The sequence below is a fragment of the Typopeltis vanoorti genome, chromosome 21, assembly GCF_054136105.1.
Source record: "Typopeltis vanoorti isolate ZY-2024b chromosome 21, IOZ_Tvanoo_1.0, whole genome shotgun sequence".
Taxonomy (NCBI): Eukaryota; Metazoa; Arthropoda; class Arachnida; order Uropygi; family Thelyphonidae; genus Typopeltis; species Typopeltis vanoorti.
The window spans coordinates 43,013,019-43,039,259 of NC_143569.1; the positions used below are offsets into that span (position 1 = coordinate 43,013,019).

Consider the following 26,241-nt stretch of genomic DNA (forward strand, 5'->3'; position numbering starts at 1 on the left):
CATAACTACAAAATATCGAATGAACAGTTCATCAAAAAATCACATTTCACCATAACTACAAAATATCGAATGAACAGTTCATCAAAAACTGAATTATAAAATATGTGAAGTGAAGTGTATTTATCAAAAAGAACTGCAGTTTTAATTGGATTAACTTGTAATGTAATTGAAGTTTATGATATTCCCTTTATATACATTATGTAGATGTGTGTGTGTGACAACTTTTTTTTTGGGGGGGGGGTATTCCTTTCAGTCGGTATATACGTTTCCTATATTTTATGCATGTTTTACACAATGGAAAAGATTATGTAAAAATCTTTATTATTATTGTATTATTATTATTATTCAGGCCTGGATGGAGTCAAAAGACTCATCGCAGGAGGTCCTTCCTAGGAAACACAAAGTCTATCAAGACTCATCGTGGGAGGTTTTGAGATTATGTAAAAAATCTTTATTATCTTTATCTATAAAAATCTTAAAATCTTTACATAAAAGATTTTGTAAAAAATCTTTATTATTATTGTATTATTATTATTATTATTTAGGCCTCCATGGAGTCAAAAGATTCATCGCAGGAGGTCCTTCCTAGGAAACACAAAATCTATCATACCACTCCTTAAATTTATTGACCGTTCTCGCTGTCACCACTCTATCAGGCAATGCATTCCATGGTTCAACCACCCTCCATGCAAAGAAACCACTTTCACCCTCTTTCTCACAGTTTCCTTTCGTAACTTCCAGGGATGGCCCCTTGTCATCACTCCTTCCTGCTGTTCAACCAAGCGAAAGAACTCCCCCCACTGTCAATTCTGTAACTGCCTCTCAACAGTTTAAAAGTCTCAATCATATCACCTCTACTTCTTTTATCCACCAAACTCTGCAGTCCACATTCCCTCAGCCGATGCTCATAACTAACATTGTACAGTCCTGAAATCATCTTTGTTATCCACCTTTTTACACTTTCCACAGTTAATTTATCCCCTTCAAATCCTGGTGATCAAATCTGAGAACAATAGTCTAAGTGTGGTCTGATCAGAGACTTACACAACGGAATGATAACCCTTTTATCTCTGCATGTCAGTGTCCTTCTCATAATTGCAGCAATCCTCTGTGTTACCTTCACCACCTTTGCAATATGTCCCCTAAATTTCAGGTTTCTATCAATCATCAACTCTAGATCTCTTATCTCCCCTACTTCCTCCAGTATAGCTCCTCCAATAGAGTTTTTGCATCAATGTGTCCCAAACCTCAAGACCTTACATTTTGCTGCATTAAACCGACATCCCCATTAATTTGCCCGTTTGTCTAGCTTATTCAAATGCTCTTGCAGGGCTACTACATCTGCACTATTAGTAATAACCCTTCCCAGCTTCACATTATCTGCAAACAACTGAATATCCCCTTGCAATCCACTGACAATGTCATTGATATAAAGGTTAAACAATATAGGTTCCAGTACTGAGCCCTGTGGGACCCCACTTGTAACCCTTTACCTCCTTGAAACTGCCCCACCATACACAACTCTCTGATGCCTATCGGACAGACAATCCTGAATCCAGTTGACCAACCTGATATTCAAACCCATGTGCTGCAACTTAAATATCAGATTATCATGTGCCACCCTGTCAAATGAATTCACTAAATCCAAGAAAATGGCAGTATATGCCATTCCCTCATCTAATGCTCTTGTAACTTTATTATAAAAGGCTAGCATATTACTAAAACAAGAGCATCCCTTCACAAATCCATGTTGACTCTCAGAGATAACATTATTCTCATCTGCCCAATGTTGTATATGGTTTCTCACTAAATTCTCCAAGATCTTAACAACTACTGATTACACACAAACTGGCCTATAATTAGACACTTCCAGTCTGCTTCTGCCCTTATGCAATGGCACTATCTTACCTTCCTTCCATTCCTGGGCACCTTTCCTGAAGCCAGACTTTCATTGAAAAGCCAGGTCAAAGGAGCTGTCACTTCTTTAGCACATTATCTCAAAACTCGTGGTGAAATACCATCCAGTCCCACAGCTTTACTGACATCCAGGGTACTCAGTATTTGGAACACACTCTCCTCCTACACCTCTAAGCCTCGAACCTGCCCTATCCCTCTAGTATTAAAATTTACTCCTCCAGGATGAAATACTCCAATAAAGTGTTCATTGAACAATTCCACTATGTCCTCTGCATCAGTCACTCTATTCCCATTTTTATCCCTCATTCTTCCACATTCGTTTCTCCTCCTACTGGCCACATAGCTAAAAAATTTCCTAGGATTTCTTTGGATCTTAGTGCCAATCTCTTCTCATATTCCAGTTTTGCCTTCCTTACCATACTAGTCACTCTTCTGGCATGTATCTTATATTCCTCATGCATCTGCTCTTCACCTGTCTCCTTATATTTCTTCCATAGCCTCTTTTTTGAATGCAGTTCTTAATATTGTTATCCACTTTACTCCAAATTGTGTCCACTTCTTCACTTATGGAATACAGCTTACCATTGTCGCTAACAAATATTCCTTCACAATTTCCCAAACACTAATGATATCCCGGCCTTCCAATTCCTCCCTTCATGAAACTTTCCCAAGTTAACATCTAAGACCATTATAATCATCTGCCTTATAATTCCACATACATTCCCGTCTCTTTGATACACCTGCATGTCTATTCATCTTCCAAGTCAAAACCACATGGTCACTCTCTCCATCTGGTGGGAGAGATGTCATCTCAGTTATTATCAACTCTTCTGAGGCTATGACCAAATCCAAAACTCTTGAACCTCTTGTTCCCTCTATTACATGTTGCCTAAGACATTTGTCCCTCAAGAATTCTAGAAATTCCATTCCCTTATTGCTACATGCATCTTTCTCTCTCCAATTTATACTGCTGTAGTTAAAATCTCGCATAACAATCATTCTTCTTGCACTTGTCAAGCTCAACTGTCTAAACATCTCCTGGTCCCCACCCTCTGTGCTCTTTGGTTTGTAGCAGCACCCACTTAATATCCTGCCTTGCCCACCTCTACCTCACACCATATGCTTTCAAAATCATTAGTGTCACTGCCTTCCAAAAGCCTCCACTCTTAGAGGACATAGTCGTCACTTATCATAAGCAGTATTCCACCACGATGCTTTCCTTTCCTATCCTGCTGAAAAATGCTGTACCCTGCTACTTCTATTCCTGTTATTATATCCTCTTCTGTCAAGCACGTCTCAGTGATCCCAATAAACTTTGGGAGTAATCCTATTGGTTCGCTGATGCTATCAATGCCACCAATTTCTCTCCTTTATTCCGGATACTCCTGGCATTAGTATAAAGCAGTGGTCGATATAACATTGTTAGAGGTCGACAGAAAAATATAAGACATCATTGTATGAGTAATATTTAATTCGGTTAACTTGGATTACCTCCATGACAAAAGACATGGAGGTAATGACAACGCAATTAAGAGTAAATTGTGGGATCAGTACCTCCATCTTACAGGTCCATGAATAGGACTTGTAAGATGGAGTAAGGTCATGAAAATAGTTACTGAGGCCAATCAAGTAGGCCAAAATGATGTATTTACCAATAAACGGATGTTGGTGGTTCCTGCCGGCCGGCACAGTGGGAGCGAGATGGCAACATGTGCGTGGTTCTTATTTACTGAAACTTACAAGTATTCGATCCCAGTCTCATTTTTGCGCGTCGACATACAAGTGAGCGTTAATGTTCTAAAATTCATCAACATACATATTATAATTCAATCATTATTCATTCACGAACTAAACTTCTCTATGTTAAAGAGTTGAGCAGTGCTGGTAGTAATACCAGTGATATTAATACCAGTAATTTATTAATATCACTAGTAATACCAGTGATATTACTAGTGATAGTGATAGTAGTAGTAATAGTAATATAATAATATATACTATATTATACACACTGTAACTATAAAATAAACAATCTAACAACTCACATAAGTGTCTTTTTTTGCTTGTCCTATTATAATTACCTAATAGTAAAATAGAGGGAGTCGATAAAAAGTCAAGAAACTCTTCAAGGGGTCGATGGGCAAATAACTTTGGTGACCCCTGGTATAAAGTATAAAAATGCCATTGTTTCTGTATCCAGCATTATTCCCCTCTAGACCGCACTGGGCTCAGCATTACCTGATGTGTTCCCCCTTCTCCGAAGTACCCATTCCCACAAGAGGCCACCCCTGCTACCATCCATCCTGGGCATTCTAGTTTCCCTGCATTGACACACCGAAATGTTCAGAACAGCAATCTCTCCAGATACCTACATCCTTCCTCATTCAAATGCAAGCAATCTCTTGCATACAATTCCTTTCTATCCTCAAATGCCCTCCAAGCATCCACATATTCCAATCCTCTCTTCTAACATATTCTAGCTATTATGTTATTCATTATTACTGCTCTTCTTCTCAGCTTGTCACTATCATACCGAGGCAACTATCTTTCACACACTATCTTTCCTCTCTGCGTCTTCTTTCATACAACCTCAAGCAAGAATCTCATATCTCTCGCTGTCTGATTTACATTACCTTTCAAGTCACTTGTTCCTACCATCACAATCATCTCATCCATCCTTTCACCCCTCTTAATTGCCATAGCTACACTTTCTGTCATTCCTCCAGGCAAACACTCCTCACGCATCCTATCTTGAAAACCACGGATCATTGTCCCCATACATTACACCTCTTACCACCCTATTCCTCGATTGCTCACATGCATCCCTCATTCTCTCTCCTCTAACACTTTCACTCTGTAATCCTCTGCTTACCTGCCTTCCTGACATCACTTTATCCCTGGTTCCAGTGCTCCCTCGCATTCTTCTTCCCCCTCTCTCTCTCTCCTACTGTTTCCATTCTCTCCTCTTCTATCATTCCCATATCTCTCTCTTATTTCCTCTCTTCCGCTTATCCAATTCTCTCCTCTTCTATCATTCCCATAACTCTTTCATTCCCTATCTTCTATTGTTCCTATTCTCTCCTCCTCTATCATTCCCATAACTCTCTCTCACTCTCTCTCTCTCTCCTACTCTGATTTGGCTTGCATTCGTCTCTTCCATTCGCCTAAACTCATCTTTCACACTTCTCATCTAATTCCCTAGACATTCCACTTGCTCTTTCAGCTCATCTCTCTCTCTCTGCAAATCGCCACTCTTATTTGCCATTCATCCTCCCAGTTGAGACCATCTCCGAAAACTTCACAATCCTTCAACCTTTCCATACTCCCCGCTCTCATTATTTTATTCATATTTCTCTAGCCATTCTCGCCCTGTATCATACCACTCATCTCTTTACATGGAACATCTCATGCCTCTGACTCAACGAGGTCAGTTATAGTCATCTCTAACTCACAATGTTCCTCCCATTGCCTGCATTTTGCGCATATACATATTTTCCCTTCTCTCACCTGCCACATATACAACTGCCGGGATGCATACATTCCACAAGTCTTGCATACTACAAAATTATTATAATTACTAACTATTATTATAATTATTATTTCCCCTTATCCTCCTCTCTACTCAAGCAAATGGTTGGTTGGGTAGCAATGCTATTTTACTAGGGAATAATCAGAAAACAAGAGGGTTTCCCATTGTTTTCTTATCCAGTAAGTTTTTTATGTCAATAGATATGTGTGTATATATGGGGAAAGTTTGTGGGATGAAATGCCCTAGTTTCGAGGAGTAAGACTCTGCCATCTCTACATAGAAAAAAGATAACTCCCCTTTCATCATCATCAAATTCCTGCCTTGTACCCTCAAGGGGTGTACAGGATATGATAGTACTACATGAAAAATTTACATCATTACTAACTTCCTATCTACAATTTTCCTCCAAATTAGTCTGTTACTTGTCAAGACGCCAACATTATCAGATCTTATATTTCTATCGTCTAAGGCACTTTGCACCATATCAATCCACCTATATCTTGGTCTTCCCCTGAGTCTTTTTCCTGCCAACCTGGCAGAGAACACTTGTTTTGCTAATCTGTCCTCTCCCATTTTGCTTAAGTGACCATACCACCAGAGATTAGCTCTGCTAACACATTCCTGGATGCTGACAATGTCAAGTTCTTTCCTAATATCCTCGTTTTTAATATGATATTGCCATTGATGCCATCTGTTCACGCCACTAATCTTTCTCAGGACTCTCATATCCGCAGTCTCTAGTCTTTGGTCAAGTGTTTTACTTCTGACCCAGATCTCAGATCCATAAGTTAAAACTGGTTTGAACACTGTCTTGTATACAGCTAATTTAGTGTTCTGACTAATTTCTCTCTTATTCCATATGAATATATTCAATTGACTTCCTACCATACCAGCTTTGTTGATTCTGTTGTCTATTTCTATATTTAATTTACCATCTTCACTAAAAATCGTGCCTAAGTAGCTGAAATGTTTTACTTGTTCCATAGGTTCTCCATTCACAACACAGTTGACATTTTCAATGATTCTGCCTATTTTCATTGTCTTTGTCTTTTTATTGCTGATCATACCATATCTATTACAACAGTTATTCAATTTAGTCAGAGAATCTTGCAAACTTTTAGCAGATTTATTTAGAAGTATAACATCGTCTGCATAAAGCAAAGAGCTGACATTAACATCTCCAATTTTGATATCATGTTTAATACCACTTTCCTTCATAATATGATCCATATAGATAATGCATAACAGAGGGAATAATGTTCCTGTACTTCCTTCAATTCTAACTGCTGACTTACAACTCAAATAAAGACTAAGCATTGCTTCATATAATGCCCCATTGACACGATATAACTATAGTGTATTGAACAGCTTCTCTCTTGGCACCTTGTCATATGTCTTTTCAAAAAATTGACAAAACTTAAATACAGATCTTTGTTATATTACTATGATTTCTCCACTATTTGTTGTAAAGTGAAGATCTGATCCTGACAGCCTCTATTTGACCTGAATCCAGCTTGTTCTTCACCAAGCTTTCTTCCACAATTCTTCTCAACCGTTTCTCAATTATACTTGCATAAATCTTGCCAGGAACACTTAGTAGAGAAATACCTCTGTAATTCTCACATTCAGTTTTATTTCCCTTTCTGAACTATGCAGTGCAGCCCCTGTAAGACTTCTATACCACCACACTTCAGCATTTCTGGTCGAATATCATCTACTCCTGATGCCTTTCAACATTTCAAGCCTTTGACAGCTTTTTCTACTTCAATTATGGTAATGTATTCCTGACTATATGCCTGCTGAGTGTTTTTTACTACTGTGCTATCACTGCTTGTTTCATTTAGCAATTTTTCAAAGTAATTACTCCATACTTCAAGGATATCCTTTTCTTCCGTTTTCATGTGACCTTTATCATCGCTTACTCCTTTTACAGCACTCTCTCCTCCATTCCTAAGCTTCTTCAACAACCTCCAGAATATTTTACCACCTTCTTGATATTTATTTTCTATGTTCTTGCCAAAGTTCTCCCATGACTTTTGTTTAGCTAGTTTTACACAGTGTTTAGCTTTCTTACATTTGTCTCTGTATTCTCTAAGAGCACAAGCTGACTTAATTGCTAGGAACTTTTGATATGCTTTCTTCTTTTCCTTTACTGCCTCTTTAACTTCCTGTGTCCACCATGGAGTTCTAATTTTTCTATCCTTGCAGACAACTTCACCAAATGCCTCTCTAGCTGAATCAATCAGGGTTTTCTGCAAGGCTTGCCACTGAATCTCCAGGGTTTGATTCCTGTTCTCAAATTCTTTCATTTTTATTTCAATAATCTTTGTGTATTCCAGTCTACAGTTCACATCTGAGAGCTGCTCAACTTTTATTTGCTTTAAAAATTTCTTACATGTTATTCTTTTCAATATGAAATCCTCTGTACACTCTGGTGTCTTGCACCAGGGAGAAAACATCACTATCAACAATAACATAGTCAATGAGACTTTTCTTATTCCTTGCATCTTCTCTCCATGTGAATTTGTGCACATTTTTATGTTGGAACATGGTGTTAGTAATAACCAGTCCATGTTCTGAGCAGAAATCCAACAGATATTTGTCATTATTATTAGCTTTGCTCTTTTCTCCAAATTTTCCCAAAATATTTTTGTATGTCTGACAATCATTTCCTATTCTGCTATTTAGATCCCCAACAAGGACCAACTTTTCCTTTTTCATTGTGTCAGTTGCTTTTTCTAAAGCAGCGCTTCCCAAACTGTGGGCCGCAGCCCCCTTGGTGGCCATAGCCCTCCCTAACATGCCCTCCCTAACAGCCACTATACTGTAGAGGCAATAAAAACGAGTACTTTTATTATGCCAGTGAATAAGGCATGAGGAATCTGTGTAATATATTTCTCAACAAATAGTGCAATCAGAGACAACTGGGATAAAAACACATTAAATAATGAATCACATGTCCCCTCATACAGAAACTATGCTGTATAGACTAAAACAAAACCATATGTTGCATGGGAAAACACAGTATCTAACTAAAAACTATTGTTATTAATTAGATGTGTATGAGTTCGATTTCCCAAGGCAGCAATAAAATTCAACCGAATGTTAAAATTTGTAAAAGTGTTAAAACTAAGTAATATATATATATAATGAATGTTATAGCAGTTTCGCATATGGAATTCAGTTGAAGAGAGTTAGCATTTCAACTCAATTGTCAGCTATTCTTTTATCTTTCGGTTGCGTGATCTTTTGTTAATACCGCACCAATCATATGCACGTTTTAATAACCTGCCTTTGCTGTCTGTTTCGCGTTAGCTTAATTACCTTAAAGGGAGAAAAGTCACAAAAGAGAAAAATGTTCCTGGTCCGGGGATTCCCTTATTCGGGTAATATTCACTAATTTCATGTTATCAGTCTGTGGTGTGCCAGTATCGGTAAGTGGTGATATTATTTGATCGATTCTACGTTAAAAAATTTAACCCTGAGATGGATAAGTGGCTGATAAAAAATAAAAAAATTCCCGCAAACAATCAGAAGAAGCAGAAACAGACTCAAAAAAAAAAAAGGACAGTATTTCATATTTTGCCAGAACAGCCCGCATCATCTTCAGAACCAAACGTTAAGAGAGAAAAAATATAATATATGCATTTGGTTTTTGCAATATTCGCTGTGTATGTTTTGTATTGAATATAAATACAATAAATATTATAATAATATATCTCTCTATTACGATTTTTTTTCGAGGGGGGCTGTGAAATATTTTAATTTTTGCAAAGGGGGCCTTGACATCCAGATTTTTGGGAAGCACTGCTCTAAAGCATGCAAAAATTCCTCCACTTCTACCTTAGTAGAACCTTCTGTGGGACCATAGGCACAAATAAGTCTCATTGTCCAGTTCCCCACATTACTCTACTTGAGACTGACTGCCATTCAAGAAGATTAGCCTCGTATTTTGTGCTGAATATTATGGCTACTCCTTCTTTTCCTTGATTGTCATTGCCTGAATATAACATTTTGTATTTATTGCTCAGAAAGATCTCACCAGTTTTTGTCTTTTTTGTTTCAGTCACCCCTATTATGTCGATCTGGTACTTATCTAATTCCTCAGCTAGCTCCATTTCTTTGCCATTCGGGCTGCTTATGTTGATAGTACCGATCTTTAACTCTGGTGATGTTGAGTTGGGGTTTGTTTCCAGATTTGTTCCAGTAGCTGACTTTTCGCTATTCACCCCTGGTTCCCTGGCGAAAACAACGGGGATCTTGTTTAACCAGGCGACACCCCAGCCGGCATGAAATTTTGTCATGTTGTACCATCATTTTGTATTTTGGTTTAAGCCAATAAGAATACAATTTGGTCGGCTAAATCCCAAATTGCCTGCCCATCCTAGTTCATTTAGTATCCAGGTAGATACCCAACAGAGTACACCACGAGAAGGTGAGGATTGGATATTAGGTCAGAAGCCCTATTTGGTTCTCCACATTCCTTTAAAGCCTATGTGGAAGTCTCCTCTCAGTTATACAGCTTTGACCCTTAAGCACCCCCTTAAACTCCCCTTTAGTTATTATTATTATCACCCCATGACCGCATGGAGTGAAAGACACTCATCTGGGAGGTCCTTTTATCACACACACAGCTCATCATACTGTGTCTTAAATACACTCAAACTCATTGCAGAGACCACACTCTCAGGCAAGGCATTCCAATCATTCACAACTCTGCATAAAAAAAACCTGTCTCTCACTCCCCTACTCACACAGTTTCCAGGGATGACCTCTGGTTCTTCCCACTATTTTATGTAGAACTTCTCCAGTATTGATCCTATAACAACCCCTTACCAATTTGTAAGTCTCTATCATATCTCCTCTCTTCCTCCTGTCCAACAGACTCTGCAAATTACATCTTCTCAATCTTTCCTCATGCTCGACATTCCAGAGGTCAGAAACTACCTTAGTCAGTCGCCTTTGTACCCTTTCCAACATCTCTTCATCCTTCTGAAAACCATGTGACCAAATCTGGGCACAATAGTCAATGTGTGGCCTAATCAAAGCCATATACAACGGAACAAGAATCTCCCTACTTCTACACGTCAGTGTCCTCCGCATCATTCCAGAAGCCTTTGTGTTGAAGAGGAGTGATAAAAATTCTTCACATCATGCAAGCGATTTGAACTTAGGTCTTTCTAACTAAAGGACTTTGTTTATACCAACTGAACTACAGAGGCTTCATTATTATCAGAAGTATTAGTATGTGACATTCACACACACGCGTTATATGGGATAAATTTTACTCCATTGGTATCTGAACCTTTTACAAAAATTTGTCAAACCATCCCAGTTTTTCAGCTCAACTATATTTAAGGTTACAAAGGACAACAAGTTGGCATTTTATATTACAATAACTCTCTGACTGATATTAATAATTATTAATATTAATATCAAACTGATATTAAGTTGAATGAAATTTTATAGTTAACAACTATATTAAAATTTGTCAGTTTTGATTTCAATCTGATCATTCTTGTTACGAAAAAATTAGGTAGAACTTTTTTCGTCTAGAGATAAATCACTATTTACACAATGAAGTAGCAGGGACGCTTACAGAATAATGTTGGAAAAAACAACAAAATAATTATAATATCTCAATGATCACCTACATATGTTGTCTACATCTCGGGGGATGTTAGGTATTCTTAATGAATACTTTAAAACAATAGTTTTCAAGAAAATTCATCTTTCGATGAATTATGATAGAATTAATTGAAAAATTATCGGTGAATTGTTTTTTCGATCAATTGCATTTGCGACGAATATTTGTGCAAATGAACTGTCATTCAATGAATTGTTTATTCAATAAATTGCTTTACGATGAATTGCCATTCAGTCAACTGTGTCTTACAATGAATGGTTTTTGATGAATTTTCATGGACCCCCCCCCCCCCTCAAAGAGATGTATCAGATGTTAATCAATCAGATTAGATGTTAATAAGACTGTGGGAATATATGACATATCACCAAGTATTTTTAAAGAATGTGCAAAAGTGTTAGCTATGTCTTTGATCTGGTTATTTAATGAAAGTCTTGCAGTGGGAAAGGTTCCAGGAGTGAAACGAAAGCAGAATAGTACATTCCATAAGCATGATTCTAAGATAGATGCTTCTAATTATAGACCAATCCATATATCTGCAGTTGTAGTCATGATATCAGAGAGGTTGATTAGGAATATAATATAAAACTGGATTGATGGACATAGGATTCTTTATAATTGTTAGCATGGGCTTGTAAAGGGTATGAGTCATATGCAGAAATCATATTTCCATATACAAGTAACCAAAAGGTGTCACACCTTCTTAATAAAATACTCTGGATTTTAGAGATAGTTGTTGGAAGTTTTTCAGTTGGTTATACTATAAATTAAACTTCCAACAACTATCTCTGATCCAGAGTATTTTATTAATAAGGTGTGACATCTTTTGGCTACTTGTATATGGAAATATGACTTCTGCATTACTTCACCCTTGGTATAACCTCTGGGTCTGGCTCCCACTGATGAGACCTCAATAAAGATGGAAACCGGTATGGATAGTGACCCTTCCCACAATGCATAGTATTATACATGTCTGTAAGGATATGTGTTTTGCATTATGGAATACTAAGGCAAGTGATGTGAAGTCATTAGCTTCTATATATAAGTTGCCCAGTCCTGAAAATAATTCAAGGTGCAAACTTTGTTTGCTTACACTTGGATAAAGGATTAAACCAAGAATATAATTTCTTAGCATCTTTAATTTATGATAAATATATTGTTGGTTAAGTGAACCATCCATGATGATTCTGCTAACTCCATGGAGATTAGTGTGATAATAATAATAACAACAATAATCCAATCCAAAGTAAAACATAGACATATGACCCTATTATATATAGCCTGCATAGAAGATTAATTATGAATTTTAAATATCCTAGTGTCTAGAGATAATCAATGCACTATTATCATTATTGAACTATAATAAATTTACAAAATCAAAGTTACACAAGATGTCAAAAGAACCATTTTATATTAAAAATATATAGAGAGATCAAAAAAAAATATGAAAAGAACCAACCTTTAAGGCTTAAAATTACATATTTAACATTACTGATTAAATTTTAATAAATTTAGCTTTATCCTTTATCCAAGTGTAAGCAAACAAAGTTTGTGCCTGAAGTATCTTCAGGACTGAGGATACTTCAGGTGCAAACTTTGTTTGCTTACACTTGGATAAAGGATTAAATTAAATTTATTATAGTCTAACCAAGTGGGAAAAAACTTCCAACATCTTTCTCTAATCCAGAGTAATTTAATAATAAGGTGAGACACCTTTTGGCAACTCGTATAGATAAATATGACTTCTCCATTACTTCCACCTTAGTATCACCAGCTCTGGCTCCCACTGACGAGACCTCAATGAAGGTCTAAACCAGTCTGGGTAGTGACCCTTCCCTTAATGCATAGCATTATACTGTACATGTCTGCAAGGAGATGTGCTTTGCATTATGGAAGATACTAAGACAAGTGATGAGAGCTTACTCCACCTTTACCACGAGTTGCCTCAGTCCTGAAGATACTTCAGGTGCAAACTTTGTTTGCTTACATTTGGATAAAGTATTAAACTAAATTTATTATAGTCTAACCAAGTGGGAAAAAACTTCCAACATCTTTGATTAAATTTTGTTTTAAAAAACACATTGACGAAAAACACACCTGAATATTCTTAGTGGGAAAATTTATCTCTATAATTGGTTTGCACTTTTTAAAGTTGCTTGAAGACTTTTTTTTAATTTATTTCATTTAATATTGAACTTAATAATGGAACCAAAATAGTATTATATTGAAAAAAGTATAAAGTGCAGAACAAATGCATATACATGGAAATATGAAAACAAGAATAAAATACTATTATTATTATTATTATTATTATTATTATTCAGGCCTCCGTGGAGTCAAAAGACTCATTGTGGGAGATCCTTCCTAAGAACATGAAGTCTGTCAAGACTCATCGAGGAGAGGTCCTCCCCCCCCTCCTAAGAAACACAAAGTCTATCATACCACTCCTTAAACTCATTAACCATTCTCACTCTCACCGCTCCATCAGGCAATGCATTCTACGGTTCAACCACCCTCCATGCAAAGAAATCGCCTCACTCCTCTTCACTCCTCACCCTCTTGCTCACAGTTTCCTTTCGTAACTTCCAGGAATGGCCTCTTGTCATCACTCCTTCCCGCTGTTCAACCAAGCAAAAGAACTCCCCAGTGTCAACCCTGTAACCACCTCTCCTCCATGCAAAGAAACCACTCCTCACCCTCTTGCTCGCAGTTTCCTTTTGTAACTTCCAGGGACGGCCCCTTGTCATCACTTCTTCCCGCTGTTCAACCAAGCGAAAAAACTCGCCAGTGTCAGCCGTGTAACCACCTCGCAACAGTTTAAATACAGTAAACTAAAAGAAAGAACTAGAAAACTAAAAAGACAAGAAACAGAAAACCTGCTATAGATGATCTGCCAGCAGTAATGAGTGTGCTGGCCATTTTGAATTAAGTCATTATCAGATTATGGAAAGTGAAAACAAGTAACCAACTTTAAAGAGTGAAATTATCATCTTTCTATTCAAGAATAGTCAGGTATTTTTTTAAGTTCAATATTCTTCTTAAAATGTAATCAGCAATATTTAAATTTTTAATTCTGAGTTCTTGTTTCTTTTTTATATATGTTCGACTAGTAGTCACACTGAAATAATTTCCAGAAATTGAAAATCATATGAAAAGAACCATTTGGAGCTCATGATCATCATGTCCCTGTTATAAAAAAATGACAATAACAGAATTTCATAATATATTTAATTAAAAAAACACATAACAAGATAAAAAAAAGTAAACAAGCTTATTATCTTACCATCATATAATTTGTGGATAAGAAGTTTGGCTATACTAAGTGCATCTTGATCAACTACAATATTCTCATTTTTTACATAACTTTCTAGCTTGTCTCGATTTGCACCAATTGCATATACATCCACATCTGTAAAAGAGATCACTCGAGTAACTTTTCAAGAATGTTTACAATGCAAAATATTATTTATTGTGTCTTTTTATTCTATTCATATCACCTGCAGATTACATACATTATACAAAAGTATACTATAATATACTGTTATGCTATATTGAGCCTCCATAGTTGGTTAAGATGAGCCCTTTCGTTGGTGATCATCTTTATCTGGGTTTTGATTAATCAAATCCAGGTCTTTTCAATCAAATGGTGAGTTAGCGCCAGTCTGATACATAGACAGGAAATTTTTCCTGGAAAAAAATCTGTTTTTTCCTAATTTTTGTACCACAGAACTACAAGTATAAATACTTGCTCTTAGGGGATGCAGCAAAGGAGTGATGACAGCTGATTAATTCACTGTGACACCTAATCAGGGAACTCTACCCATCCTAAGAGAGAGAGAGAGAGGAGTTGAAGAAAAAGTTATATCAAAATTACATGTTTTAGTAAGACCTTCATTTATAAAGGTAGATATAGTTAAAGGGATAGAATGTAAACCACATTACATTTTCAGAGAGAACAAACAGAACAGGAAGAGGGGGAAGGCATTGTAATGTTGATGACAGCAGAACTGCAACCATAAAAAGTAGAAGTCTGGTAGTAGCAGGATCACAGGAGATGGCATTTGAGGCTATCTGGAATGAGATAGAGGCCAAGGTAAAATATATAATGGGTTGCCAATAAATGCTTGGTGATAGAAGGATTCGTGTTCATGGCATGCACTGCAAGATTAGTTCAAAGGGAGACTTTAACAAGGGATGTGGACCAGAAGGTAGAAAGGACACATGGAAGAAGGCAATAGAATTTTCCAGCTACTGAGGGATAATTATGTAAAGCAGCATGTGATTGAAGGGACTCAGGGTTTGAGAGAGATGGTTCTCTTAATAACGTTAGATCTGTCCATAACCAAGATAGCTACTTCACCTCAGATTGGGAATAGTGATCATGTAGATTTCACTAGGGAGGCAAAACACATGGAATTTTCATTTAAGAAGAGTATATGGAACTATATAGATTGTGCTTATGACACTCTTAGGAGATAGGCTGGCAGGAGGAATGCAAGGAAAGAATTAGTATAATAATATTTGGTTTACAGATCAAGTATTGATAAAATTTATTAACTCTACCAACTAGTTTTGCCACATTTTAACTGTTGGCATCTTCAGGGCACTGACATATAGGCTTAAAACAATCTCACAATTATGAGTAACTGTAAAACTGACAACAATAATTACAAATAAAATAGCATCGAAGGTGAGTGAAACACATATCGCATGTACAAGATTAGCTAGCTGTTGCTAAGGAACTTCCTGTAGTTTGTATTGAAGTTCATTTCTTGTATTTTTAGAGATCTAATTAGTGTTTTCCATATCTCTGGGAGTATTAAACCTTGATTTCTGTTAAGGTTAACAGTAGAACGAGCGACTGTGGCTGCTTCTTTGAAAATTCTTGAATGGTAGGTTTCCTCTATGTAAGGGAAACAGCTTTTGTTCCATTCAATGACATGGCTAATTGTAGAGACATGAGACGATAGGCCAGAAATGTCCCGTCTGTTGTTTTTTATGTAGCCAATGTGCTCCTTTTGCCTTATTTCGAGGCGTCTTGAAGTCTGTCTGATGTAACTTGAGCCACATGAGCATGGAATATTATAAACACTAGCATATTTATAGAAAGGATGGTTATCTTTTGGAGATCTTAGTAGTTTATGAATAGTTTCTATTGGTTTGAATGTTACTCTTATTTTGTGTGGTTTGAGGAGGCTGGCGAGCTTGTTGGAGATGCCACTTACATACGGAATTGCAATCGTTTTTATATATTGAATATCTTCTTGTTCTCTTTGTGGTGGTTCAGAGAAAAAAATTTTATTGACTAGTCTTCTTGGATAGCCGTTCAAGTACAGATTGTTAGAAATTAATGTTAACTCATCTTGAAGGGTCTCGTTGTCTGTTGTGATGCTAAGAGCTCTTTTCTTTAACATGTGTACAATGCTGAGTTTATGTGAGATGTGGTGAGAGGAGCTGAAATGTATGTAGCGTCCTGTATTGGTCGGTTTCCTGTAAACTGATAGATTTATGCTGCCATCAATTTGTTTCTTGATTAAGATGTCTAAAAACGGTAGTTGTTTGTCTCTTTCAAGTTCCAGAGTAAATTTAATCGAATGATGGAAGGAGTTGATTTTTTTGAGAAAGTCATATAGGTCATCTTTGTTGTTGTTCCAAACAATGAAGATATCGTCTACATATCTGTACCAAATTTTAGGTTTGGGAATAATTTGGGATAGGATTTTGTTTTCGAGGTCTTCCATAAAGAGGTCGGCACATGAAGGTGAAAGTGGGCTCCCCATCGCCAAGCCTGTTAATTGTTGGTAGATCTTATTTTTCCAAAAAAGTAGTTAGAATTTAGGCAGTGAGCAAACAATGAGGTTATATCTTGTGGGAACAAGGTACTTAAGATGTCAATGACCTCCACTACAGGAACGTTGTAAAGAGAGAGGTGACATCTAGGCTAGCTAGAAGGTCATTATCCGATATGTTGATGTTTTTTAGCTTTTCCACGAAATGTCCTGAGTTCTTGATGTAACTCTCTGAGTTGTGGATGAGTTGTTGTAAAAGTTTCGAGAGATGTTTGGACAAGGACAATAAGCAGGTAGGAGAGTTAATTGCATCACCAGTTGGGCGTAAAGGAATACCATCTTTGTGCACTTTTGGAACGCCATAGAGTCTCGGAGTTAAAGGATGCATGAATTTTAGTTCCTTAATCAGATATGTTGGCCAGTTAGATAAGCTGCGTAATAATTCACTGGTATCATGATGGTTTTTTAATGTCGGATCTTTCGTTAAAATATGGTAGACGGATAAGTCTGATAGTAGATGTTTAACTTTGTTTTCATAGGCCGTTGAGATCAATATTGCAGTACTGTTTCCTTTATCTGCTTTAAGTATTATGATATCTTTATTGTTTTTTAAATCACGAATGGTTCTTCTACATAGTGAGGAGAAGTTTTGTTTTGCGGAATAGGGAGAGGAAAGCATTATGCAACTTTTTAGTCTTAGATCATTTGCTGTGTGAGGCAGTAAGAATGAGATTCCTTTATCTAGACTACAGATGAAATTCACTTTAGGTATCTGTTGAGGAGCTATTGCATAGTTTAAACCTTTCTTGAGAATAGCGATTTCAGGTTTCTTTAAGATGTGGTTTGAGAAATTAAGAATAACTTGGTTGTCCGGTAGAGAAGGTTTAGACTTATTGTGGGTTGTATAAAGGTAGTTGAATTTCTTAATCTGGGTCTGCCTGCTTTTATTGAAAACTTTGGCATAACTGGTATTAATCATTCTATCTAAGATTTGCCAAATTTCCTCATCTAAAGAGATCCATGTACAGCTCATAACACTGGGAGTCAATTTGACTAAGCAAGAATCTTGTGTGATGTAACCTTTCACGAACGAGTAACATCGACGTCTTGAAATAAATATTTTTAGCTCGTCTAGAATTGAAAAGAGGTTTAAGAAGTAAAAACTTAGGAATTATACAGTTATCTCGGCAATGTTTCAAAAAAGTGAGATGATTTAGTAACCTCGCCTTTCCAAGAAGGAAATAACGGCTATCCAAGAAGACTAGTCAATAAAATTCTTTTCTCTGAACGACCACAAAGAGAACAAGAAGATATTCAATATATAAAAACTATTGCAATTCCATATGTAAGTGGCATCTCCAACAAGCTCGCCAGCCTCCTCAAACCGCACAAAATAAGAGTAATATTCAAACCAATAGAAACATTTCGTAAACTACTAAGATCTCCAAAAGATAACCATCCTTTCTATAAATATGCTGGTGTTTATAATATTCCATGCTCATGTTCAAGTTACATTGAACAGACTTCAAGAAGCCTCGAAATCAGGCAAAAGGAGCACATTGGCTACGTAAAAAACAACAGACAGGACATTTCTGGTCTATCGTCTCATTTCTCTACAACTAACATTGTCATCGAATGGAACAAAAGCTGTTCCCCTTACATAGAGGAAAACTACCATTCAAGATGTTGAGAGTTTATTTTTCACTCGGTTAGACTATAATAAGTTTAGCTTAATCCTTTATCCAAGTGTGAGCAAACAAAGTTTGTGCCTGAAAGTATCTTCAGGACTGGTATAAGGTGGTACAACACCAGGCAACTCGTTGCAAAGGTGGAGAAAGCTCTCATCACTCTTATCTTAGTATCTCCCATAATGCAAAGCACATCTCCTTGCAGATGTGTAATGCTATGCATTAAGGCAAGGCCACTACCCATACCGGTTTTGACCTTTGTTGAGGTCTCATCAGTGGGAGCCAGGCCCAGTAGTGGAGACCAAGGCAGAAGCAGTGAGAGGTCATCCCAACCTATAGGAGTTGCCAAAGGAAGGTGTTGTACCACCTTACCCAAGTCCTGAAGATATTTTCATGCACAAACTTTGTTTGCTTACACTTGGATAAAGGATTAAACTAAACTTATTATACCATTCAAGAATTTTCAAAGAAGCAGCCACAGTCGCTCATTCTACTGTTAACCTTAACAGAAATGAAGGTTTAATACTCCCAGAGATATGGAAAACACTAATTAGATCTCTAAAAATACAAGAAATGAACTTTAATACAAACTACAGGAAGTTCCTTAGCAACAGCTAGCTAATCTTGTACACGCGATATGTGTTAAACTCACGTTCAATGCTATTTTATTTGTAATTATTATGGTCAGTTTTACAGTTATTCATAATTGTGAGATTGTTTTAAGCCTATATGTCAGTGCCCTGAAGATGCCAACAGTTAAAATGTGGCAAAACTAGTTGGTAGAGTTAATAAATTTTATCAATACTTGATCTGTAAACCAAATATTATTATACTAATTCATATGATCAAGAAAATAAACCTTCATTATGCAAGGAAAGAATGTTAGCAGTGCATGGAAAATGGTCAACAGATGTTTGAGGAAAACAATATCAGACTATATACCCAGGGCCAGGAGGATAAATCAGGCAGGAGTTAATTGAATTAGTAACATCACAAGCAGAAGCTGCAAATTGTGGTTGGTATAAAGAAATGTGCTCAGTAAGCTAATGAGAAAGAAGGAAAAATGAGATTATGAGAAGAAATCACAGGTAGAGAAAATGTAGAGTGACAGATACGAGGGAGAAAATATAAGAATATAGGTAGATAAAGTGGAGGAGTTTAACATATCATTAAGAATTCTCACTGTGAATATTAAGCTATGGGAATCAGCATATGTGCTATGAAAACGTCTGAGAGTGGTTAGTGATAAGAAATGTGGTTGGTAGTACTGGCCTATCCCTAAACAGGCTATTTAAATTTCAGCATTGACAGGATCCTAAGGGAGTGGAAAGAGAGCAAGATATTTTCCTTACATAAAGAAGCATCAAATTATAGCAAATTATACACCAGTCAGTAGTTCAAGAGTGCAGTTAATTATTATTATTATTATTATGTGACACCTCCAAGGAGTCCAAAGACTCATCGAGGGAGAGTGTGCCAACAGCATCGAATGATTGACCCCTTCCAACAACTAACCACGCTCAAACTTGCTTAACTTTTTCGTGAGCCATTAGTAGCAGAGGCTCTACCAACCGACCAACCTTTGCTGGCAAAGTATTGAAAAAATTGATTAAGGCTATTCAGAAATGGGTGGATAGGAATATGATCTTCTATGAAGGCAGGGGTAACATTGCTTTACAAAGTGTGCACTGAAAGTGTGCCTACATGGTTTTGCCTTAGCAATTTACACTCCTGTAATAATAATAATAATGAAAAAAATTAAGCAGTTAAATTAGATAAGGGAAATGGCTATACCATGATGATAATGCACCTATCTGAAAAGCATCAGATAGGTCATAGAAATCAATAACATAAACTGGAACAAATAGGCAATGGATATTTTAGAAAATATCCAATTATCACTGATTGTTATTGGTAGTATTCTGACTTATTATATGATTGTGCAATTGAGTGTGTTTGTTTTGCAAGTCACGTTATGTGTATATTGTTTAAAAAGTGTTTTATATGGCAATGATGTGAATAAGATCAATGGCAGCCAAGGTGCCCTTTCTCAAAGAGTACATGAGGAATATAAAGAATTTTGTACAATGTGGCGTGTGCTGAATATACTTATTGCCAAGGATGAATGGATTACGGTATAAAAACAAGAGCGAAGAGAAGGTATGTCAGATATGATTCATGAGTGAATGCCAGAAATGTGAAACATGTCAAAAGAAGAATAAAGTGATGAATGTTAATGATGACAGGCATGAACATGTTGCAGAGAATTTAACTAAAAGATGAGCAATACTGGAAGAATAAGAAATATGAATGAGAATATTCATATTTCTGCCACCTTGTTATTCACAACATTATTGTCAAACTTTTTTTTTTCATACTCTCATTCATGGCAGGAGCAGAGAAACAGTGTGCTTACATGGTGTCCTTCACAGCAGAAAACATGAGCTCGAGTGACTTGAAAAGCATATAGCATGTGGTGCTGCAAGGAAGAATGAAAGAAAGAGTAAGTGTGGAAAGTATGAAAGAAATTTTATGATAAGAGATATGCTTGATGAAAACATGTTTCTTAGGTGCAAAGATCGAAGATGTTAGTGAATCTGTTAATATGCAAAAAAAAAAAAAAAAGAGAACAAAAGAGTTGATTGTTTTAGCAGGTATTTTACGATTTGAAAGACATGAAATGTGTAACGAGAGAAGATATAGAACAGTTGCTGAAAGAAGCAAAATAGATTGTGAGTCTACCGCCACAGTATGACAGGAATGAACTAAAAAGTATCGTGATTGCAGCCAATAAGGAGTTGGAAATTGTTATTATTATTGTACAGGTACCTCCATGGAGTCTAAAGCCTCATCACGAACGATCCTAACTATCCACAATCTTTCATACCTCTACTTGAACCCATTAACAGATAAATCACTCACAACTGACTCCGGCAACCCATTCCATTCATTTAGAACTTTCCAAGCAAGAAATCTAGTCATCATGCTCCTACTAACCACACTTTTACTAAACTTCCCCTGCATCATAGAACTGATGCAGGGGAAATGCTGAAACATTTCTCCTCCATCAGTTCTATAAAACTCTTTAAATAACTTAAATGTTTCTATAATATCCCCTCTTTTTTAACTGTTAACTAACTTCTGCAATCCACATACCCTCAATTTATCCTCATAGGGAATGTTCCACAGACCACTCACCACCTTGGTCACTCGCCTCTGAATCTTCTCCATTGCTTCCTCATCCTAAAGAAATCCAGGAGACCAGACCTGAGCACAGTAATCCAGATGTGAATGTATCAAGGCTTTATAAAGAGGAATAATAACTTCTTTATCTCTACTTGTTAGTGTGTTCTTCAATACCAAGTAATCTTATGAGCTACCTTAGTAACCTTACTAATATGTCCTCTAAACTTCAACTCTGTTTACAATCACCCCTAAATCCCTAGCTTCATCTATTTCCTGGAATACAGTTCCATCATTGTGGAACTGTACTCTAGGTACTTTAATCCAAAAATACATTTCTCCACATTAAACAGATATCTATTGCCCATTCCATGAGCAGTAGTGATCCTAGCACTGAACCTTGTGGCACATAATTAGTTACTTCCTTTTGCCTGAATTTTGCTCCTCTGTATATCACTTTCTGATATCTGTCCAGCAGTTCCCCCCCCCCTTTCCACATACCAGTGTTATATCTATCCCCATTTGTTCTAATTTGCATAAAGAGTTCCATGTGGTATTCTGTCAAATGCTTTTTGCAAAATCCAGTAGAATCATGGTGTAGCTATTTCCTTTATCCAACTCAGCTGTTAGTGTAGCTTGCTATAGATACCTAGAGAATTTGATGAACAAAAGTTCATATATATGTGTATATATATATATATATATATGTGTGTGTGTGTGCCTGATGAATTGCATTTGAATGCTTTTGCAGTTAGATGTTTGGAAAAGAGTTGTTCAGTGAGAGGCTGGAGTTCAAAATTAGTAAAACCACAGGTTTTTAGAAGTAGTCTACCATCCCTATGATAAATGAGCATGAGTGTAGAAATAATCCTGCCAAGTGTGGTTCTCAGGTTTTGAATCTGAAAAGGTTGGTAATTACATTATGCAAGAGTAATTGTGAGCCCAAAGGGATACCAAAATGCATATAAGTAAATGCTAGAAGTATCAGAAATAAAAGGGAGAAGTTTTTTGCACTAGTCAGTTCGACTTGGCCAAATATCATCAGCATCACTGTGACCTGCTTAACAGAAAGATAATACAGGGCTAGAATTTAAGGAGTATTGCATTTCTACCAAGGACAGAGAGAATGACTAGCTGTCAAATAGCTATTAGAAATTGTGTATGGAGGAGGGGGGGGGAGAATATCATGAAAGAGAAAAGTCATTAGTGGTATGCCTCAGGGTTCTATTTTGGGATCACTGTTACTTAACTTGTATATTAATTATATTGAGATAGTTTTAACTATCTCAATATAATTAATATACAAGACATTCAACTGATAGTTCCACTCACTTGCCCACTCATACAATCTGTTCAGTTGAATGTTGCACAGTATAAGGTTATGAAATGTAGTAGTCAATAATAGAACGTGAAGTATACACTTGGTGGGAAAATTTTGAAGGAGTTTAAAGAGATATGGGATCTGGGAGTGGTGGCAACAAAGGATCTGAAGTTCAAGTGTCAGACTGCACAAGTTATGAAATCGTCACATTGGATTATTGCGATGGTGTGGAGGACCTTAACATCTTAACATACAGGAATAAAGAGGTTGTGATTCTGTTGTAGAGGGCCTTAATTAGACCTCACATAGATAATTGTGCACAGATTTGGTAACCTAGTTTTCACGGTGATGAGAATATATGTATTATCATCATCATACGTATTAAGGATTTAGGCCTAGTATGGCCTGTTCCGGCCTTAGAAGTCATCGTTGAATCGTTTAAGAGGACGTCCTAGTTTTCTTTTTCCTAATGGCTTGTACTTTAAGGCTTGTTTTGGTAATCTTTCTGTTTTCATTCTTTGAACGTGTTCCATCCATCTATGTTTATATTTTTTAATTTTTTCAATTACTGGTTCTTGGTTTAATTCTTTCATAATATCTTCGTTTCTTTTGTGATCAAATAGGGTATACTTTGCAGTTTTTCTCATAAACTTCATTTCTGCTGTTGTTAATCTTTGTTTGTCTTTTTGTTTTATTGTCCAGATTTCGCTTCCATACATTAAGACCAGTAGGGCTAATGTATTGTATACTTTTAGCCTGGTTTGTTTTTGAACTAGGTTTGGTTTAAATATAGAGTTAATTACTCCTGTTATTTTTAAATATTTTGCAATTTTTATGTTTATATCTTTTTCATTTTCATAAGTGATCATACATCCTAGGTAGTTAAATGAATTCACCTATTCTAAGATCTTGTTATCTAATACTATTTTAATTCTTACTGGATCTTGTCCTTTAAAGGCCATAGTTTTTGATTTTTCCGTTGATATTATCATACCATAATCTTTGGATATCGCATTTAGATCTAAAATAGCTTTCTGTAAGTTATCTTCAGAATTTGTAATTATTATTTGGTTGTCTGCAAAGAGGAGAGAGTTTAAGTTAACTGTAGGAGAAAGTTTAATTCCTTGATGTAAATTTTTATTCCATTTTGTTATTATTTCATTTAAGTAGATATTAAAAAGAGTTGCTGAGAGGGGACATCCCTATCGGACCCCTTGGTTTACCTCTCTCGTATATGATAGCTCGTGATTTAATCTTATTTGTATTTGATTATTTTCATATATACTTGTGACAGCTTTTAGGATATTATTTGGTATTTGTCTTTCTTTTAATATGTTAAATAATATGTTTCTTTTAACTTTGTCAAATGCTTTTTCAAAGTCAATAAATGCAATATGTGTTTCTAAATTATATTCTCTTCTTTTCTCTATTATTAATTTTAGGCAGAAGGCTGGGTCTATACATGATTGTCCTTTTCTAAATCCATTTTGAACCTCTAGAATAAAGTTTTCGGAATATTTCATTAGTTTGTTATTTAGGATTCTGCTATATATTTTGTAACATGAATTTAGTATACTGATACCTCTATAGTTTTTAGGGTCATCTCTATTACCTTTCTTAAAGATAGGAATCACAATTGCTTTTTTCCATTCTATTGGGGGGATACCAGTTGAGTAAATTTTATTTAAAAATAATAAGAGTCTTCCTTTGAATCTTGTTCCTGAGTATTTATACAGTTCTGAACCTAGCTTATCTTCTCCAGGTGATTTTCCGTTTCTTGTTTCTTTCAAGCTGATTTCTAATTCTTCTTCAGTTATTTCCTTTTCATTTTCGTTAATTGTTTGCCAGTTGTCTTTTTTAAAATATTTGTCTGTCCACAATCATGTGTAGTAATTTAGAAATTCTTCTAATTTCAATTCAGTGTTTAATTTTATGTTTTCTTTGGTATCTGCATTTAAGTGTTTCAAAATCTTATATACATTGGGTCTTATTTTATATAAATCATGTTCTAAATTAGAAACAAATTTATTCCATGATTCTCTATGTCTTTTTCTGACTTCTCTTTTAGCTATGGCTCTTATTCTTTTATATTCTATTTCATCTTCTAATCTTTTACTGCTTAACCATTTGTGATAGGCTTCTTTTTTTCTTTTTGGTTATTTCTTTCCTATAATGTACTATTAATAATAATATTATTATTATTAATTATTAATTATTTCTTAATAATACTATTATTAATAATAGTATTATTAATAATAATAATACATATAATAATATATGTATTATTATTATTATTATTATTACCCAAGATCCCATGGAGTCAAAGACTCATCTAGGAGGTTCTTTTATCATACACACAGCTCATCACACTCAAATTCTCTGCAGACACCACACTCTCAGACAAGGCATTCCAATCATTCACAACTCTGCATGAAAAAAAACCTGCTTCTCACTTCTCTACTCACACCCTCTTTATACAGTTTCCAGGGATGACCTCTGGTTCTCCCCTGATCTCCCACTATTTTCTGTAGAACCTCTCCAGCACTGATCCTATAACAATCCCTTACTAACTTGTAGGTCTCTATCATATCTCCCCTCTTCCTCCTGTCCACTAGACTCTGCAAGTTGCATCTTCTCAATCTTTCCTCATACTTGACATTTCAGAGGTTAGAAATTACCTTAGTCAGTTGCCTCTGGACACCCTTTCCAACATCTCTTCGTCCTTCAGAAAACCAGGTGACCAAATCTGGGCACAATAGTCCATGTGTGTATTAGAAAGAAAATTACTGTATTTGCTGGTGTATAAGACACACCAGCCTATAAGACGCAAACCTCTTTTTTGTACACATTTTTTAGGAAAAAACTTCATCACTGAATATTATAATGAATTTACAGTATTCCAAATATAAAGTAATAAGTAGATCTACTTTCAACAAATTCCTAATCTAACTAGGAAAGAGTACCCACCTTTTAATCTTCTTCATCAAAACCCAGAAATTCATCTCCAGAGCTAAATAAAGAGACACTTGAAATCTCTTCTAAATCAGAATCTGAGTCCTCATACAACAGATTGTCCTCTGCATCATCCAGTGCATTACTAATGCCACATTTCTTAAATGATTTAACCACTGTCTCAGTTTTCACAGCATCCCATGAAGCTTTGACCCACTCAC

The 26,241-nt window shown here is 36.0% G+C and overlaps 1 protein-coding gene across 1 annotated transcript in view; it reads right to left on the reverse strand.

The window, feature by feature from the left end:
* Positions 1 to 26,241, reverse strand: part of LOC150094791 (uncharacterized) — a 210,410-nt gene that overhangs the window by 68,057 nt on the left and 116,112 nt on the right. Inside the window, exon 7 of the mRNA XM_090411345.1 lies at positions 14,371 to 14,496. Within this exon, the coding sequence (XP_090267471.1) occupies positions 14,371 to 14,496 (126 nt within the window). The remainder of the gene's footprint in view (positions 1 to 14,370; positions 14,497 to 26,241) is intronic.